The sequence below is a fragment of the Trichosurus vulpecula genome, chromosome 4 (genome assembly GCF_011100635.1).
Source record: "Trichosurus vulpecula isolate mTriVul1 chromosome 4, mTriVul1.pri, whole genome shotgun sequence".
Taxonomy (NCBI): Eukaryota; Metazoa; Chordata; class Mammalia; order Diprotodontia; family Phalangeridae; genus Trichosurus; species Trichosurus vulpecula.
The window spans coordinates 166,607,081-166,623,034 of NC_050576.1; the positions used below are offsets into that span (position 1 = coordinate 166,607,081).

At 39.8% G+C, this 15,954-nt stretch overlaps 1 protein-coding gene across 2 annotated transcripts in view; it reads right to left on the minus strand.

Annotated features, from left to right (window-relative positions):
- The window catches only part of USP32 (ubiquitin specific peptidase 32), a 257,843-nt gene that overhangs the window by 25,022 nt on the left and 216,867 nt on the right, over window positions 1-15,954 (minus strand). For both annotated transcript variants that reach the window (XM_036754084.1, XM_036754083.1), the window contains exons 25-27: window positions 14,986-15,097; window positions 13,156-13,364; window positions 4,918-5,102 (exon numbers count right to left, since the gene is read on the minus strand). In XM_036754084.1, the coding sequence (XP_036609979.1) occupies window positions 4,918-5,102; window positions 13,156-13,364; window positions 14,986-15,097 (506 nt within the window). The remainder of the gene's footprint in view (window positions 1-4,917; window positions 5,103-13,155; window positions 13,365-14,985; window positions 15,098-15,954) is intronic.

A 15,954-nucleotide genomic window follows, 5' to 3' on the forward strand; every position in this document is an offset into this window, starting at 1 on the left:
TTAAGGTTAAAATAATCACTGAGGCAAGTTAAGAAATTCTCTGCTCTACCTTTTGGCAGAGAGTATGTCAGAATATGTCTGGATAAATGAAACTGCCACCATGACTGGAGGTCATGGTGTGGACAAAGGTTGGAGTTGGAGGGCAGAGGAAGAGGTGGAATGTCATTGGATTGTCATCAGATAAGAGAATTTCAGGGTTCATGAGAATGGAAGTAGTGCATTTATGGCTGATGGCACAAGGTTATGCCCATGTCTGTGTGTGGCTGAGGTAGGGTGTTAGAATGAGTTACATGAAATTAGTAAACTAATTGTAAATTAGTGAACTAATGTAAGATTAAAGTGTAGACACAAGATACAATGAGAATATCAATATATGTGTTGAAGAGCAGCAGTTGAGAATGAAAGACTGTGAACCAGGCACTCAACTCATTGAGGAAAGACATAGAGTCTTTGAGGTCTGTAAACAACATCTACTAGGATTTTGATTAGGCTGTTTTAAGTGAGGTGGATTTTAGTGTGTAAGGTGGATTTTTGTTATTCTTTCTTAGAGTTTAGTTTCCCAGGATCTGGCCATAACGATTTCTATATCCCAGGTTCATGACTTGTAAACACCTCCACCATGCTTGTGCAGCATTATGTAATAATAAATAATATAAACATTTGCACTTAAACTGTAAAAATCTACTGTGATTGTGCAGTGAAATATAATGGTGAGATAATGTAAACTTGTGAGGTTATTGCTGGCAATATGCCTTTTTTGTGACTGGTCAGTGAGTGAGGAACACTTAGGGTTGAAAGCAAAAGCTGGAATACTCTGTGTACTTTCATCCGCCCCCATCAAGGCTTGGGGAGAATCTGTGTTTGCCTCAATTGGCCCCCACTGAGGCTTGAGGGGACTTAAGGGAGTGCACAAGCTGTGCCTGCCTCAACTGACCCCACTGAGACAAAGGGGTAGTTGCCTCCTCTTCTCGCTGGCCCCTGCGAGAAGAGTGATTAGGGAATACTGTAGGAGCTGGTGTTCCTATTATCAGCAACTTTCTCGTGAGAAGACTTGACTAGAATAAAGTAAGATTATTAACCCCTCCGAAGTTGTCTCACTGTCTGACTGGATCAAGAGTGAACCTGTGCTAGCAGCCCTCCCGTGTGCTAGTGTTTACCTGTCTTACAGTGGTAGATATGGACTGAGAGTCTCAAAGAAGGAGAGGTTATTGAGTGATCATGATAGAGGGAGAACCTGGAAGTTGCAACGGGGAGCAAGAAGTATTCTCAAGAGGCTGTATAATCAGAAAGGAGCCAGGTCTCAGTGAAAACCAGAAGATGGAAAGAAGAGAAAAGGAAAAGATTTAAGATGAAAGACATTTGTTGTCTATGGAGTAGGCATTCCAGAAAGCAAGTGAAAGAGGTGGCAGCTTTAGAGTAGAACACTGAGGGAACTGAGTTGAGAGGTATGAAAATAAAGGATCTGGCAGTGAGGGATAAAAAATCAGGTTTGAATGACAGCAGGTGTTCAGAATCACTGGGATGGGGAGGGTATGGAAAAAGACAGAGACTGTTAATCAATGAGGAATGAATTCAGGTAGGTTTTCATAGTCCACAGAGGCATGACCTCAGGTAGGAGGTTCTCTGAGAACTTAAGGTTATATTTCCTAAAGGAATAGGACAAGTGCTAAGAACTGAAGGAATGGTGAAACTCTCCTTCCCCCAAGGCAGGAGACCAGGCTGGAATGGCCTTTTTCCTCTTCTCTGGAAGGGAGGAGTCTGGTGTTCATGAAATTGAACACTCTTCCTGCGGGAGGCTAGAGACCAGGTAGAAGACTCTGCATAGAATGGAGGCCTCTTACCACACCTCAAGGACAAGAGACCTGCCTGATGGAGTGGCATTTCTTTTCTTCTCCTGTGAAACTGGAGACCAGGTAGGAGACTTAGCAGGATGGAACAGCATTTCTCCTCTTCCCAAGGGAGGCTGAAGACTGACAGGAAAATTGGAGTGATTGAATATTGCAAAAGTTTGCAATAAATTGTTTCCCTGTCTCAAGTCTCCTCTCCAACCCCTCCCTTCAGAGCTGCCAAAATAATTTTTGTTAAGCACATGTCTGACCACATAAACCACACTCCCCTAAAGACCCCTTACTTTAATGTGCTCTAATACTTCCTAATCACTTCTAGGAACAAAAACAAATTTCTTGAGCATTCAAAGCCCTTCCCAGCCTGGCTCCAATATACCTTTCTGGATTTACATATTATTGCCTTTCATGTACTATACAGTTGTCCATCTAGGCTATCTTGCCACCTGCCATTGCCTGGCTTCTCACTTGGATCAGCCTCCTCCACATAGGACCTGAACTTCTGTACCCTGGACCTGCAGAATCCATGCCTCTAGTCTCAGGGAAAGTTAATCTTCTAACCTGGAACTCTCACATTAGAACATCAGTCATCTTGACATGTGACCGAGTGAATGCAAACCCGTCCATTTAGCCCACTATATCTAGATGGTCCCAGATCATATTTCTCCTAGTCATCCACCCAGGCCATCATGTCTTCTGCCTGCTACCTCTGGTTCTCACCCTCCCCTACAATCTGCCATATTCCACTTTTTATACTGGGCACTCCATCTTCTCTGTCTACCCCTCCCCATGTGTTATCTTTCCTCATTAGAATATAAGGGACTTGAGGGCAGGAGCTAGCTCTCTTGGACCTTAGTATCCTTAGTGCTTAGCAAATAGTAAGCACTTTATAAGTCCCTTTTCATCCATTCAGCAGAGTTAATCTTCATCTTGTTAGTTCTGACATATGATATGACATTCCATCTCCTGTTAGTCAGTAAGTCAATAAGCATTTATTAAGCACAGTATGTGTTGGGCACTGGGCTAAGCACTGGGTATGTAAAAAAGGCAAAAAAAAAAAACCAGTCCCTACTCTCAAGGAATGTGTGTTCTAAAGAGAGACAATATGTGAACATGTAAATGTATACAAAATACAGTGTTATCATAGAAGCTTGGTCTTTGCCATCCCCAAGTAGAGCATACGCCCTCCTTACCTCACACTCTTAGAATCTTTAATCTTCCTTCGGAGTTCAGCTTAAGCACCACCTTCTATGGATCCCCCCAGCTAGTGCCTCCCCTAACAAATTACTTTGCATTTATTTCATCCATGCTAATTTTCTATGTAATCTTATGTGTACATGTTTCTTGACTGTAAGTTCCAAGTGCAGGAGCAGTTTCATTTTTGTCTTTGTGCCCGGTGCACAGCAGGTGCTTAATCAAACCTTACTGACTGACTGACTGATCAGCAAGAGGAAAATGAATGCACTTCTACTCAGCATTTCCTTGGAAAATCACAATACTGCACATTATGTGAAATAGAAAAGTCTCTGCATTTCATTTTCTGCTTTGAGAAATGGCAGTTTTCTTCTCGGTTTGCTGCTAGGACACACATACTTGCCATTCTTTCGCTTTTTACCTTGAGCCTAATTATATATCAAATGGTCTTAAACCACCAAAGGCAATCAGTGAATATAGTCCTTCATGTTACTCAGTTACTTAGAAAGCAAGAATTCTCACATGCTCCTCAGCAGCAATAAAACGATCCCACACTCGGTACACAGCTGAAATCAGATACCAAATAAACCATCATGATGCTAACAGTGGTACAAACTCTATAAATTCACTGAACCAGCATGATGTATGAAGCAGCATGACCTAGAGGAAAGTGCACTTGATGTAGAGTCCAAACAAAACTGTGTTTACATCCTACCCCTGCTACTTACCAGCAGTGTAACCTTGGGCAAATTATGTAACCTGCCAGTTTCTTCATCTGTAAAATGATGGGGTTGAAAAAGATAATCTCTAAGGTCCCTTCTCGCTCTAAATCCTATGATTCTCCCCCTCTACCTACTGGAAGGCTGATCTTCAATAACACCTTTCCCTTCTTTGAAGCTTTCCACAGGTGGGTCATTTTAAACTTGATTTTCCTTATACATAAATAGGAGTGTGTGGAGAGAGGGACTGTGATCTACCCCTCAGGCATGACCATGGGTTCTGGCTGGAAGAGCCATGGTGTGTCTGCTATTTCTGCGTGACCTTAGGCAAATCACTTAACCTCCCTCTCTGGGTTTCGATTTTCTCATCTCTAAAATGATGGAGGTAGAGTTAGATGTTCTCCAAAGTGAATTTGTAAGACACTTTGTAACTCTCTTATACACTCACATTCTATTTTGGAAACTATTCATGTACATCTCCTTTTTCTCTTCCTGGTCTATAAGCTTCTTGAGGGCAGGAATTATATTTTAATTACCTCTGTATTACACTCTCTTATACATAAACTTTTCATTGTCTATTTAACATAGACATTTAATTTAATTTAATTTAATTTAATTTAACAGACATTTAATGCACAAAGACATTGTTTGCTAAACTGAAAGTACAATCAAGTCTCGTTATATCTTCCAGTATTTTTTGGAGCTATTGAAGCTTAAAAGGACTCAACATAGAAATGACAATAGATTAATTTCTCATGGTGGAGCATATACTACGTACATACTGAAATAAAAATGAGTCAAATTTTGAGTCTTATAGCATTGTGACAAACATTCATCTGTGGAATGCATATGCAAAGTGAGGAAAAATAATGAAAAAAAAATGGGCTATAAGAAAAGAGATTCAGTTTAGGTTTAGCTTACTGTAAGGGTTATTCAGCTCTAGACTAGGCTGGATGGGGAAAGGACTACAATTTTCTATCTGGGACATAAAGGCAAAGGTTTAGATTTGAAGTTCTCTGGATAGCCCTTCAGCTAGTATTTATTCATTAATCTGACAATCAGGTTAACCCCCATAAATTATGCAAAGTGTGTATGAGTCATTGCTTATTGTTTCAGAACCATGGGAAACCAAACACTCCCAGTAAGTCCGCCACACTCACCAATCCTGGGCATGGTTACTGGCTTCCTGAGGAGGAAGTGGGCTGGCTAGTCGGGATACCTGAATCCAAACTGCATCATAGAGGTCTTTCTTCCGTGTATGCACAGTACATGGAACAATCAAAGGCATGCCAAAGAGGCTGGGACGATTCTTCTGAGATGACAGAAAGTAGAGCTCTGTTCTCATCTATGTGGATAAATCAAGAAAACAGAAAGCTGAGAAACAAGAAGCACCCAAAGGAGCAGCACTCTCCTCCCTTTCTCTAAATACTAATGACAGGTTTCATGGTTTGCCTCCTCTCAGCTGTTACTACGTTCCCTTCGTGATCTTAGAACAAAAAAGCAGAATCACTTGAGGAATAAATTGTGCAGGATATTCTCTATGTGGCATTAAAATAATGGTAATTAAACTCTGAATGAATCAAAGGTCTACCACATTCTTTGCTGAGGTACTGCCAATTACACAGAAATTATTTTGCTTGAGTCAACTTTCCATCTAGTATTTCCTTTGATAAACATTTCTCATTTGAAGATATCTACTTAAACATAAAAATTCAGATGAGGGGGCGGAGCCAAGATGGCAGCTGGAAAGCAGGGACTGCGTGAGCTCCCCACCACGTCCCTTCCAAAAACGTACAAAAAAATGGCTCTGAACAAATTCTAGAACTGCAGAACCCACAAAACAGCAGAAGGAAGCAGGGCTCCAGCCCAGGACAGCTTGGACGGTCGCTGGGTAAGGTCTATTGAGCACAGAGCTGGGAGCAGAGTGGAGCAGAGCCCAGCATGAGCCGTGCCTGGACCAACCAGACCTGGAGCTGGGCAGAAGAGGCCCTAGCATCCTGAATTAGTGAGCTGTGGCAGTTACCGGACTTCTCAACCCACAAACACCAGAGACGACAGAGAAGAACTGCAGAACCCATGAAATAGCAGAGGGAAGCAGGGCTCCAACCCAAGACAGCCTAGATGGTTGCTGGGTAAGGTCTATTTGCTGGAGCTGGGAACGGGGGGAGCAGAGCCCAGCGTGGGCTGCTCCAGGACGGGCCAGGGCAGGGGCGGGCAGAGCGGGCCCTGGTGCCCTGAATCAGTGAGCTGTGGCAGTTACCAGACTTCTCAATCCACAAACACCAAAGACAACAGAGAAGGTCAGTGGGAAAAGCTGCAGGGACAGACTGAAGGAGTTCACTGTTCAGCCACCGCCCTGGGGGCAATGGAGGTGGTGCAGCTACAGAACTACAGCTGCAGTTGCTTCTGGCCCCAGGCCCACCCAGTAGGAGGAATTAAGTGGCGGATCAGAGCTGGAGTGCAGAGCCTGCTTAAGATCTGAGTCCAGTCCAGGTTGGCGGGTCTTGGGGGAGGAGGAATGCTGGTGTGGCACAGCTGGCTGTACAGAAATAGCTCTGAAAACAACAGCGCATCCCCTCAAGCTTGGAACAAAGTACTTTCTACTCTACAAGCAGTCATACCCCGACGAAAAACTCAAGGGTCAAGTAGTTGGCTGGGAACATGGCCAGGCAGCGAAAACTGACTCAGATTCAGACCCAGACTTTGGAATCTTTCTTTGGTGACAAGACCAAAACATACAGCCAGAAGAAGTCAACAAAGTTAAAGGGCCTACATCAAAAGCCTCCAAGAAAAACATGAACTGGTTTCAGGCCATGGAAGGGCTCAAAAAGGATTTGGAAAAGCTAGTTAGAGAAGTAGAGGAAAAATTGGGAAGAGAACTGAGAGTGATGCGAGAAAACCATGAAAAACAAGTCAATGACTTGCTAAAGGAGAACCAAAAAAATACTGAAGAAAATAACACCTTAAAAAATAGACTAATTCATATGGCAAAAAAGCTTCAAAAAGCCAATGAGGAGAAGAATGCCTTGAAAGGCAGAATTAGCCAAATGGAAAAGGAGGTTCAAAAGACCACTGAAGAAAATACTACCTTAAAAATTAGATTGGAGCAAGTAGAAGCTAGTGACTTTATGAGAAATCAAGAGATTATAAAACAGAACCAAAGGAATGAAAAAGTGGAAGACAATGTGAAATATCTCATTGGAAAAACCACTAACCTGGAAAATAGATCCAGGAGAGATAATTTAAAAATTATTGGACTACCTGAAAGCCATGATCAAAAAGAGAGGCTAAAAAAAGAGATATCAACTTTCAAGAAATTATCAAGGAGAACTGCCCTGATATTCTATAGCCAGAGGGTAAAATAGAAATTGAAAGAATCCAATGATTGCCTCCTGAAAAAAGATCCCAAAAAGAAAACTCCTAGGAATATTGTTGCCAAATTCCAGAGCTCCCAGATCAAGGAGAAAATACTGCAAGCAGCCAGAATGAAACAATTTGAGTATTGTGGAAACACAATCAAGATAACACAAGATCTAGCAGCTTCTACATTAAGAGATCGAAGGACTTGGAATACGATATTCCGGAGGTCAATGGAGCTAGGATTAAAACCAAGAATCACCTACCCAGCAAAACTGAGTATCATGCTCCAGGGCAAAATATGGACTTTCAAGCTTTCTCAGTGAAAAGACCAGAGTTGAATAGAAAATCTGACTTTCAAACACAAGAATCAAGAGAAGCATGAGAAGATAAACAAGAAAGAGAAATCACAAGGGACTTACTAAAGTTGAACTGTTTTGTTTACATTCCTACATGGAAAGATGATGTGTATGATTCATGAGACCTCAGTATTAGGGTAGTTGAAGGGAATATACATATATATGTATGTATGTGTGTGTGTGTGTGTATAGAGAGAGAGAGAGAGAGACAGAGACAGAGGGCACAGGGTGAGTTGAATATGAAGGGATGATATCTAAAAAAATCAAATTAAGGGATGAGAGAGGAATATATTGAGAGAGGGAGAAAGGGAGAGATAGAATGGGGTAAAATATCTTGCATAAAAGTGGCAAGAAAAAGCAGTTCTAAGGAAGAGAAGAGAAGGCAGGTGAGGGGGAATGAGTGAATCTTGCTCTCATCAGATTTGACCTGAGGAGGGAATAACCTACACACTCAATTATGTATCTTACCCCACAGGAAAGGAGGAGGAAGGAGATAAAAAAGGGGGGACCACAGAAGGGAGGGCAGATGGGGGAGGAAGTAATCAAAACAAACACTTTCAAAAAGGGATAGGGTCAAGGGAGAAAATTCAATAAAGGGGGATAGGATAGGAAGGAGCAAAATATAGTTAGTCTTTCACAACATGAGTATTGTGGAAAGGTTTTACATAATGATATGCATGTGGCCTATGTTGAATTGCTTGCCTTCTTAGGCAGGGTGGGTGGGGAAGGAAGAGGGGAGAGAATTTGGAACTCAAAGTTTTAAAAACAGATGTTCAAAAAAAAAGTTTTTGCATGCAACTAGGAAATAAGATACACAGGCAATGGGGCATTGAAATTTATCTTGCTCTACAAGAAAGTAAGGGAAAAGGGGATGGGAGGGGAGTGAGGTGATAGAAGGGAGGACTGACTGGGGAACGGGGCAACCAGAATATATGCCATCTTGGAGTGGGCGGGAGGGTAGAAATGGGGAGAAAATTCGTAATTCAAACTCTTGTGAAAATCAATGCTGAAAACTTGATATATCAAATAAATTAAAAAAAAAACTCAAATGAGCTCTACACCTCAAAACTCTCAACTGTTTAAAATCATTTCTAAAGAAGTTCCCTCAGTAAACAAAAAAGTGCCCAAACTTTTTAAGAGAGATGGTACCTTTTTTTGGTCTGATTTTACCACACACAAATTCTAGTTCTTTCAAGGGACAACACAGAGCATAAATTTATTTTTCCTAAAAGTAAGGTGAATTAAAAGTAGTTTGGGTTTGAAAATTTAAAAATAATTTGGTGATATCCTTTTTAAATAAATACAAATAACCCTAGTATACTGCATAGTAAGGTTCAGAAAGAACTGTTTTAGAGAATTTAAGTTGAGCCCAACAGAGTGTTTGCTGGTGGCTTCTCACTGAGAAAAAAATTCAAGTGTTTATGATCAGTCACCAAACAAATGCAAATTAAGTTCTTAGAAGCTAAGTCTTATACAGTAAATGGAGAGCACCACTATATTCTAAATTTTTCTTAGGAAACAAAAGAACTTAAGAGACCAGTTTTAGAAAAACTGTCAAGAAGCTGAAAAAGTACTGGACCAACGGCCAAGAGATCTGAGCTACTTACAGCTCTTCTACTATCTACCTTTGTGACTCTGAGCAAGTCTGGAGTCGCTTTGGCCTTCAGTTTCTTCATCTGTAAATGCCAAATGCACAGCTTACCTTAGAGTTGGGGTGAACATCAAACAAGGCAACACTTTATAAGTTTCAAAATTCCAAAAAGAAAGGACTGCTAATGTTTTCTAATAGGCAAGAAGGGCTATGCAGAACACTTGGTTACCAGAAACCCTCAAACCCTGCCCTAATTGTCTGGCTTTGTAACAGATACTTTCCAAAATTCACATCTGAAGCATTTAAAGAAACAAAGAAAGTCTTGTATGAACTATTACTGAGGGAAGAAAGTAGAACAAAGATTAACTGTTTTATATGACACTCTCTCTCTCTCTCTCTATACACACACACACACACACACACACACACACAGAGGACTATAACATATACATGACTATATGTGTGTATACATGTATGTATGTATGTATATACATGACTATAACAAAGTAAACAGAAACACAATAAAAGGAAACCCAACACAGATGACCAATCCTGGTCCCAGATATTAGATAAAGAAATACACTTTCCTCCTCTAAGTGAAAGAATAGGGTGTGAAATATTGCATATGATGCTGACAGTCATTTTGATGATAGGTTTGTTTAAGTGACTTTATCTTTTACAAGAGAGGGTTCAATGGTGGTGGTGTAAAAACCAAATGGCATTAATAAAGCTTGGAGAGAGAGGTAGCATTGCTTATCAGACCAAGAGCTTAACTTGGAGTCAGTAAGCCATAATTAAAGTCTCACTTCTGAAACACTGTGGCTGTTTTGAATATGAGCAAGTCATGTAGCCTTTCAGTGCCTCAGGCAACCATCTAAGACTAGAAGATCTGAATATGCTCTTTTCCCTTTCTCTACATGTCAAAATTACTTGACATCACCAACTCTCCACTACCCTCTCCTTTATTTCAGTATCTAATAGTGGGAGTGGTCCTTCTCTTTGCCAAAGTACCCCCTTCTTGATCCTATACTCTTTGATCTCCTCCAGCAGATTGCCCCCTCACTCTTTCCCTATCTCCTAGTTCTTTTTCTTCTGCCTACAGACATGCCTAGGTTTCTCCCATCCTTAAAAAAACCCTTTATAAGAACTTACTTACCATTCAAGTCTTATCTTAAAGCTCATCCTCCTTTCCCGGGTAAACTCTTAGAAAAAGCTATCTGCTCATAGCTTCCACTTCTCTTACTCACTTTTCTCAACTCTTTTCAATCTGGCTTCCAATCTTATCACTCACCTAAAACAGCTTAGTTGTTACTAATAAAATTGTAAATTACTAATAATAATGGTCAAATCTAATGGTCTTTTCTCAGTTCTTATCCTTTTTTACCTTCCTACAGCATTTGACACTGTTGACCATCCTCTCTCCTCCTGGATATTCTCTTTCCTCTGGATTATTATGACCTTATTCCTCCCTGGTTCTCCTATCCATCTGCTCCTTCTCAGTTTTATCATATATCCACGTGTACCCCCAAGCCTCTGTGTTCGGCCCTCTTCTTTAATCTCTACATTCCTTCAATCTCAGTCTCTTCTCAGGGCTTCTGTCTGCCTCCTAGACATTTCAAACTGGATGTTTATAGCCACCTCAAATTCACCATTTCCCAAACACACCATTCTTAACTTTCCTTTTCTACACAAGAAATTACTATCCTTATGGTCTTGCAGGTTTGCAACCTCAGCATTATCCTTAACTCTTCACTGTCCTTCAGCCCACATATCTAATTTGTTGACTAATTAATTACTTGAGACTCCACAACATCTCTTATTTCAATCCTTTCTTTATCTTCTCACACAGCCACCACCTTAGTTCAGGCTTTCATCACCTCCTTCCTATACTATTGCACTGTCTTCCTAATTGGCCTGCCTCAAGTCTTGCCCCACTCCAATACATCCTCCATGAAACCGTTGAAGTGCAAGTCTGACCATATTCCCTATGTAACATACTCCAATGGCTCCATATTGTCTCTCAGATAAAATATAAATTCCTGTTTGGCTTTTTAAGTCCTTCTCAATTTGGCCCCAACCAACCTTTCCAGCCTCATTATACACTATTATTCTCCCCTCTGGCACTCTGTAGTTTAGTCAAAATGGCCTTCTTGTTGTTCCTCAAAGATAAGGCTCCCCTTCTCTCTTCACCTTTGTACTTGGATCCACTACAGATTTATGTTATTTAATATTAATTGGCCCTTCAATGCAGCAAAGCAGTCATTCTGCACCTTCCTGATACCTTTCTTTACAGCGGCAGTTCTAAACCTTCTCTTTCTCTCCTCAAGCCTCCTTTAGACCTCTTACCCCATCTCTGTTTAATACTTTACCTCACAGTTCACCAAAATGATTGAGGCCATTTGCTAAGAACCACCACTTCTCTCTTCTTCCTCATCTCACATCACACAGACTTCTTCCCTTATACTATCTCCTCCTTCACTCCAGTCTTGGATGAAAAAAATGGCATTCCTCCTTAACAAGGCCAAGCCCTCTAAATGCATCCTTGATCCCATCATGTCCTATCTTTTTCAGCAGAAAGTCCCCACTTTCTTCTCCATTCCCTTTTTAATCTCTCATCTCTCACTATCTACTTGTTCCTTTCTTGCTGCCTACAAACACACCCACGTCTTTTTTCCCCTTGATCCATCCATCTCTGCTAGCTATTACCCCATATCTCACCTCTCCTTTTTGGCAAAATTCTACACTAGATTCTTTACTTCTTCTCCTCTCATTCTTTTCTAAACCCTCTGCAATCTGGTTTCTGACCTCATCATTAAACTGAAACTGCTCTCTTCAAAGTTACTTCTTAATTATCAAATCTAACGACCTTTTTTCAATTTCCCCTTCATATGCATTGTATTTCTTTCCAAACTTATCTCCATTCCCACCTTCCATATTTCTCTTGAGGGCACCACTTTCCTTCCAGTCATCCAATTTTACAACCTTGAAATCACCCTAGACTCTTCTCTCTTTCCTATTCCCCTACATGCAATCTAATTTTCCTATATATTCAATCAACCACCAAATCTTGATCACTCTACTTTCACAGTATCTCTTGTATCTGTCCCCTCTACTCACAGAGCTTCTGTTCCCATTCAGTCTGCTCATTACTGCTTACTTCGATTATTGCAATAGCTTCTTAACTGGTCTCCCTATTCCCAAATTCTTCTGTCTCTGGTTCAAGCTGCATACTGGTGCGAACTGAGATTGCTAAATGCACGTCTGACCGTGTCCCTTCAATCTATGTGACTCTAGGATCAAATATAATAAACTCTTTTGTTTGACATTTAAAGTTCTCCACAATATGGTTCCTATGTACTTTTCCAGTTTTGTTTTATATTATTTCCCTTCTTACTCTCTGCCCCATTCAAATATGCCTACCAGCTATTCCTGCACATGACATTCCAGCTCCCACCTCTACATTTTGTACAAGTGCTCCCACATCTTTGGAATCTTCTTCATCCTCATCTCTACCTCTTAGAACACTTATCTTCCTTCAGAGAACAACCCAGGTGCTACCTCTTACATGAAGCTTTTCAAGTTGTTAATTATTTCTTCCTTTTGAAACTGTTTCATATATATTTTGTCTTTACTTATCTGGGTACGTGTTATAGTCCTCCTAAATGAATGTAAGCTGAGGCCAGGGATTTTCTTTTTTTTTTCTTTGTAGTCCCAGTGCCTAACATATAGGAGGTGCTTTACAAAATGTTTGCTGAATAGCCACAATCATTCCCTGGCAGGGGCTAGGAGGTAGTGGTTATGGGCAAGTTGGTCTTATAATAGCAAAAAGACAAGAAATACATAGTCACAAGACTATGTGACATAAGCCTAAACTCTTCCAGTTTAGTTAAACCTGATGGATGCTACCACTTGCCTTGTAGTTGCCTTTTGATTCCTAAGCAAAGGAGAATCATTTCCACTTTAGGCATTACATATCCTAAATCCTTAACTAATCATCCAGCACAATTTTAATTAATACAGAATTTTCAGACAAAGGCAACTCCCCAGCCCCATTATGCCAGCAAGCCCATACTCCTTAACGTTTAACTAACCATTTTCCTGTGGATTGCAATGATGTAACCTATGAATGGACTGTCAGGAAATGATGTCACATGGCCATTCAACATTCCATTTGCGAAGTTCTTCTCAATTCCACATGGCACAACAGTGTTTGGCATTCCATTGGGAATGAGAGTTGGTCGAAGCAGATCCCCATTGGTGGATATATTCAGCGCTCCATTTGTAGACGGGCCAGAGAAATCTATAAATTCAAAAAGAAGCATAGTATTACATACACATGGTACCTGTATACTTCTTTATCCTGAAACTCAATCCCTTGCCCAAACTGGTTCTCTTTTATATGGATATGACCAGATGGAAAGTAAAAATTGTTACGGCAATCCACAGAGCCTTAGTTCAGGCTTATTTCCACAACACAATTGATTGAATAATAGTGAATACCATAAATAAAAATCCATCCAAAAACCTGCATCATCATCATGCTATAGCCTTCAAACACGATCATTTCCAAGATGCTTTTTACTTAACAGAATCTCTCCATCCTTCCAAGTCAAAATCCAATATTGAATCATTCTCCAATCTACATATATCCTTCTTATTAAGTTCCAGTGAAGATGGTGTCTCTATAACACTTATGATTTTACTTCCTGAAATTCTATTTTTTATGTGGTATTGTAACAATAGACATTTATTAAAAGCCAGTGGTTTGTAAAGCCCTGTATCAGGGGATGGACAAAGTTTAGATGAAGCACCCTCTTCTTTGCCTTCAAGTAGCTTACTATGAGAGGCAACTATGTCAGCAACAGCCTAAAGAACAGAAAAAACATTACAGCTGAAAACAAGGAATTTTTCATTACTACATTACCCCCTTTAAAAAATTAAATCCTACTTATAAATTTTCTGTTTTCATTTTTAACTTTCTGAGATCTATAGATAGTTTCTGATATTTGGCTAGTCTCTCTCTTACCTATTTCCATGTTAGTAGCACTGTACAGGGAGTCAGGAGACCTCTCCATTTTAAAAAAATTAACATTTTTATTTAAAGTTTTGAGTTCCAAATTCTATCCCTCCCTCCCTCTCCACCCTCCTCCCAGAGACAGTTAAATATTTAGATATAGGTTATACATATGCAATTGTGTAAAACATTTCCATATTAGTCATTTTGTACAAGAAGATGCAGAAAAAAAGAAAAAAATGAAAGAAAGCAAAAAGTAGCATGCTTCAGTCTATATTCAAACAATATCAGTTCTTGCTGGGTAGGTAGTATGCGTCATCATTAGTCCTTTGGACTGTCTTGGATCCTTATATTGCTGAGAATAGCTAAGCCATTCACAGTTCTTCATTACACAATATTGCTGTTATTGTGTACAACATGCTCCTCGTTCTGTTCACTTCATTATCTATCAGCTCATGTAGGTTTTACAGAAATCATCCTGCTTGCCATTTTTTATAGTACAATACTATTCCATTACATCCTATACCACAGCTTGTTTAGCTATTCCCCAATAGAAGGGTATCCTTCAATCTCTAAGCCCTAGCCACCACAAAAAAAAAAAAAGCTGCTATAAGTATTTTTATACAAATAGGTCCTTTTCCCTTTTTTTGGATGTCTTTGGGATACAGACCTAGGAGTGGTATTGCTAGGTCATAGGGTATGCACAGTTTTATAGCTCTTTTGGACATAGTTCCAAATTGCTCTCCAGAATCAGTTCACAACTCCACCAACAATGCATTAGTGAGGAGACCTCTCTTCTAACTCCAATTTAGCCACTGTGTGACATCAAACAGGTCATTTAATCTCTTTGGGCTTCCCTCAGCTTCCTCATTTGTAATATGACAGGGCACTCTAAATTTTACTTTACCTGTCTGTACTGGACTTGAAGCTGAGGTGGGGGATCCAGGGGTGGGAATCTCAAATGCACACAAAAATCCACTCACTGAGAGTCGTACCTTTTGGTTGTCCTGAGGAAAGTTCTGTGGAAAAAGAAGTTAGGGAAAATGACAAGATGTTTCAGACAAACTGAAAAATCATTTCTATGATAGTGTATCATATGAGTTCTATATTTATTCCCACAGGTATAAGAAAAAAGCTTGCTGTTTTAACATCCTAATAAAGTGAAATATAACTTAGCAGAAAATTAATACCCTCAATTAGCTATAGAAGGGAGAAGGTAATTCACAATAGGGTTTTGTTCCCTATGATCATGAGTTCTCAAATATTTAAACCCTAAAATTTCAGGCAGATACATTCTCTGTTTTTCTGTTGAGAAGAAATCAAGAAAGGTGAGGATTTGTTTTGATTCCTAGACAAAGATAACAACGCTAATGAAAGAAACCCAATGTATAGCAAGCAAAGTATATTTGGATTATATTCCTCCCCTTTCATGATGCAGGAAATGATCAATGATGTCAATTTCCCTAAATCCATTCTAAGGGGAGGGGGGGACCTTAAGGGTATTCAAAAGGTAGGCAGGCATTATAAAGATTCTTTAATTTACATTTAGTCTTTACGAAGTTAGTCATACAAAGTTAGTCATTTACAAAATGACTAACTTTGGAAGAGTACTAGTGAAAACAGTGTGGGTGGCAATTTTTCAAATAGGTTATACCTAGAAGTGTCTGAAAAGATTCTCCCATTATTATAATATTAGCTCCATAGCTAGGGTTTATTTTAAACAATTTTCAGCAGAACATAGCTTAGAGGCTTGTTTCCTCTTAAGAACAGCACCACCAGTGACATTATACCTTAGGCAACACTTTCAAGTTGCTAGTTTAGATAAATTAAAATATGGAAATTAAAATTTTATTCACATTACACCTCTTTGGGTCAT